The 4,529-nt window shown below is 40.0% G+C and overlaps 1 protein-coding gene across 2 annotated transcripts in view; it reads left to right on the plus strand.

The window, feature by feature from the left end:
- Positions 1–1,000: 1,000 nt before the first annotated feature.
- The window catches only part of dlg4b (discs, large homolog 4b (Drosophila)), a 35,034-nt gene continuing 31,505 nt past the window's right edge, over positions 1,001–4,529 (plus strand). The window contains exons 1-2 of one of the 2 annotated variants that reach the window (XM_084712013.1): positions 1,001–1,037; positions 2,176–2,295. In XM_084712013.1, the coding sequence (XP_084568139.1) occupies positions 1,019–1,037; positions 2,176–2,295 (139 nt within the window). In that variant the 5' untranslated portion in view covers positions 1,001–1,018. The remainder of the gene's footprint in view (positions 1,038–2,175; positions 2,296–4,529) is intronic. The other variant, XM_084712014.1, reaches the window with a different exon arrangement.

The raw sequence follows: 4,529 nt of genomic DNA on the forward strand, positions 1-4,529 counted from the left end.
CAGCTCGTCTGCTCGTTCAACAATATGATCAATAACGTTTATTAACAATCAGTTATTGTTTGAAAATCAGTTTTATGTTCTGGTGTTTATTGTTTCCTTTGATTAATTTATTGTCATCACTTTTTATTCACATTTTTTCATTTAAACTTTATTTTGTAATGAACTCACCACAGAACTGAAGAATAACTGTTTATCAGCTGATCCTCATTAACGACATGAGGCTAATTAGCACTAATTACTTTATTATGACTCATAAATCTTTAATTACATGTTGTTTCTGTTTTAATGTTAATCATATATATTTGTAATACAGTAACACTTTTTATTAAGGTGCTTTTAAGAAGTGTTAATAGGTTATAAGGCCCTTATCAGATGCATATTAACACTTGTTAACATTAATAAGTGCATAATAAAGGATTCATTAACTTTAATAAATGCTACTCATGCTTTAGATTCATAATTCATAGTTAACTGTTAATAAATGCATAATAAAGAGTTCAGAAATCTTAATAAAGGAACAACAGAAGCTTAATAACAATTAAACAAAACATCATAAATGTGTTTGTAATGTTATTATAAACAGTTATAAATCTCATAACTGTTTATTAATGTCTTATAATCTCACAGTAAACATGTTTATTATGTGAATGTTCCACTTCTACAGTCTTAGGTCATATCAATGTTACTAACATCTCATGAGGTTCTTATTACCTGTTAATTAACTCTTACTACATAAAACTGATATAAAGTCATTGTTTTTTTATTGTTATTGTTTATTTTTCTTTATTTATATAAAAACAACACATAAACTCAGTGAGCAGTTTTTATCTGACAGATAAACATTTTGAATGAAACATCAATCAGAGTGTGACTGCAGGTGGGCGGGGCCACTGTGTGTGTGTGTGTGTGTGTGTGTGTGTGTGTGTGTGTGGAGGGATTAGGACTTCATTACCCAGCATGCCTCATGTGTGTGTTTGTAAAATCCCTAAAGAGGATTTCTGTGGATCAGAGAGACGACATGCCGCTGAAGAGAGAAGGTGAGGAGACGATTTTATCTACATTATCTCACACACACACACACTTTAACACACACACACACACACACACACTGTAAGACTGTGTATGTGTGTGTGTGTGTGTGTGTTAAAGTGTGTGTTTAGTGTTGTTTGTTTGTTTGTTTGTTTGTTTGTTTGTTTGTTTGTCCTCCACATTCTTCTTCTCTTCCTTACTTTGTTTGGTCCTCAGTAGTCTGTGTTTCATCTGTGATGCTGATGATGCTGATGTCATTGCCGTACCTGTGACCTCAGACTGATGATGTCACTGCTGTTTAACAGCAGAAGAAGAAGCAGCTTCACAGTCTTCTTCTTCTGCTGTTTGGTTATCAGGACACTGTCGTGTCATGTGACCTGCTCCCGCTTCATATGAACCCATGTAGGAAGAGACGTTCTGCGGACATTTGAGTAACGTTCCCTAAAAGTTCTCTAAAGGTGTCTGAACCTTTACACAACACTGAGGACGTTCCTCAAACATCTCTTGGTTATGAAAATGTTCCCTGTATGACTTCAGGAACAAGTTCTATTAAGGTTATTTTATGATTAAATTGTAATGTTCCAAAAAGAACATTTGGGGTGTTAACAGAACGTTCTCATATGGTTCTCTGTTGGTCACATGACAGAGACTTTAATGAGGTTACAGCAACATGACAGAGGGAACGTGTCCATGAATCTTTATGTTTCTGACACAGAACTGACATCATGTTATCCCATCATGCTTTGGGAACATCAACTGGGACCTCAGTTTAGTGAAAGAACATCAGCTACTGTAGCTTAGCAACGTTAGCTGGCTAACAGTAGCTAACGTTAGCTGGCTAACATGGGGTCACATGACTCTGCAGTAGTCACAGGTATTTAGCTCCACCTCCAGTGAGCATTAATGTTAACATGACACACAGGTGGACCTTTTTCATCCCTGTGAGCCTCGGTCTGACTCTGGTGTTAGCGATGTTAGCTACAGTTGGTTCAGTAACATTAAGGTGCTGATTGTCTTATCACTTTTGTTAGCTGCTGTTAGTAGAGTTCAGTAGAGTCCAGTAGAGTTCAGTAGAGTCCAGTAGAGTCCAGTAGAGTTCAGTAGAGTCCAGTAGAGTTCAGTAACATGTATGTTTGTGCTCCTCAGACACTGAGCGCGCTCTGCAGGTGATGGAGGCCTGTCAGGCCGGAGCTGCTGATGGGGTCAAAGGTCGTGCAGAGAAACTGCTCAACATTTTCCAGAGTGACCTGTTCCAGGCCCTGCTAGGTAACACCCAACCCCCCCCCCCCAAAACACACACACAGATTTATTCAGAAATAACAGATTTTGGAAGTTCTGCTAGCTTGTGATGCTACATTGACTTCCTGTTTACATAGCTGGTTGCACCTGATTGGTCTGATTGCAGGTGTTTCCTAGCAACAGCTGTACACATGAGTGAAGTGTTGCAGAGCTGAGTGATGAGAGTTTGGTTTGTGTTGAGACTGAAGGACGATGAAGAGCTCGTCGTCTTGTCTCCGCTCTGCATCCTGTTAATCTGCTCTTAATGGTGTCATCAGAGTGACATCACACACACATCACAGCTCACTGATTGGACAAGATCTCCTCCCCACATGTCAGGGATTAGTCCTGAGTGTGTGTCTCATTAACTGTGCTCTGATAGGCCGGTCACATCCGCAGGTTGAAGGTGAGAACAGACAGAAAACAAACTCAGACACACGATAATGATCATAAACAATAAGACAGAACAGCAGCAAACATGTGGACATACAGAGACAGACAGTGAATATTATGGGCTGTAATAACAGAGCAGGAGCCGGGGCCAAAACACCAGACTTCATTAAGAACAACATCATCACGTCATACCTGTGTCTCTGCTGCAGCTGTGTTGATCTGATCATCCTGACATGAGGCTCCTGAACTGGTTTTAAGTTTCTGATCAACAGTTCAGGTCTCAGACTCTCTGCTCTCATATTCTGACTTTAATTCATTTACAAAAAAAGTTTTTATTGTTTGGTTTTAAATTTTCTTTAGATGTTACAATAATATTGTTACTGTGAATTATTTTTGCCACAGTAATCATGTAGTTTCTCAAAATACTGAACTTCATGTATAATCATGACTCCAGCAGACTGATATTAAAACATTTCAGTAATCTCTCTTCAGTGGAGTATTTTCTGTACTGTTTTGATAGTATTATATGGTTTTAAAGTTATTTTTTAACTTTTTACAAAATATTTCTGACATTCTATTGCATACCATAGTTTGAGAACCTAGCATGTTACACACTTACATATATTTCATTTTTAGATGTTTTTTTGGTAGGATATGATTTTGTCTTGGGTGTTTTATATTATAAGTGTTTGTTCAAAATAAATAAAATGAGTGTGTTGACAGTGTGCAGACGTCAGTCAGACATAAACACACAAACACAAAACAAAACATGATGGTGAAGTTTCAGTTATGACAAAAGGAAACACTGAATCTTTTATTTGTGAGAAATTAACAACATTTCAGCCCAGTTATGCAAATCAAAAGTATTTTAGTATGGACTCCATAACAGTTAAAAATCTGTTATGTGACATTTACCAGCTGAAATAAAACTTAATTATCAGCTGAGATACTTTTCTAGTGTTTGGTTCAGTCCATCCATCCAACCTTTTATCTGAAATCGGGTCACACTGGCAGCTGTTCTATCAGAGACCATCTCTTTCCCCACATTAACCAGCTCTGACTGGGGGATCCCGAGGCGTTCCCAGGTCAGGGTGGAGATCCCTCCACTTAGTCCTCAGTCTGCCCTGTGGCCTCCTCCCAGCTGGAAGTGATGGAGCGCCTCCTTCAGGAGGCCACCAGGTGGCATCCTTACAAGATGCCTGAACCACCTCAACTGGATCCTTTCTACACAAAGGAGCAGCAGCTCTACTCCGAGCTTCTCATCCTGTCCCTAAGGGAGACGCCAGCCACCCTCCTGAGAAAACACATTTCAGCCACATGTATCCGCGATCTCGCTCTTTCAGTCATGACCCCTTCATGACCACAGGTGAGACTAGGAACAAAGACTGACCAGTAGATCAAGAGCTTTGTCTTCTGACTCTTTTTGTCACAACAGTGTAGTAAAGCAAATACAATATCGCTCCCACTGCTCCGGTTCTCCAGCCCACCTCACTCAAGAACAAGACCCCAAGATACTTAAACTCCCTCACTTGGGATAAGGACTCATTCCCTTCTCCGAGTAGACAATCCACCAGTTTCCTTTTGAGAACCCCAGACTTAGAGGTACTGATCCTCCTCCCAGCTGCTTCACACCCGGTTGCAAACCAATCCAGTGAGCGCTGGAGGTCACAGACCAATGATGTCAGCAGGATCACATCATCTGCAAGAAGCAGCTATGCAACCCCTCCCTTCCACAACTATGTTTCAAGATCCTGTCCATGAATATCACAAACAGGATTGGTGATAAGGTGCAGCCCTGATGGAGGCCAGACTTCACCAGGACAAAGCTC

This window comes from Lutjanus erythropterus, chromosome 23 (genome assembly GCF_056507025.1).
Source record: "Lutjanus erythropterus isolate fLutEry1 chromosome 23, fLutEry1.hap2, whole genome shotgun sequence".
Taxonomy (NCBI): domain Eukaryota; kingdom Metazoa; phylum Chordata; class Actinopteri; order Lutjaniformes; family Lutjanidae; genus Lutjanus; species Lutjanus erythropterus.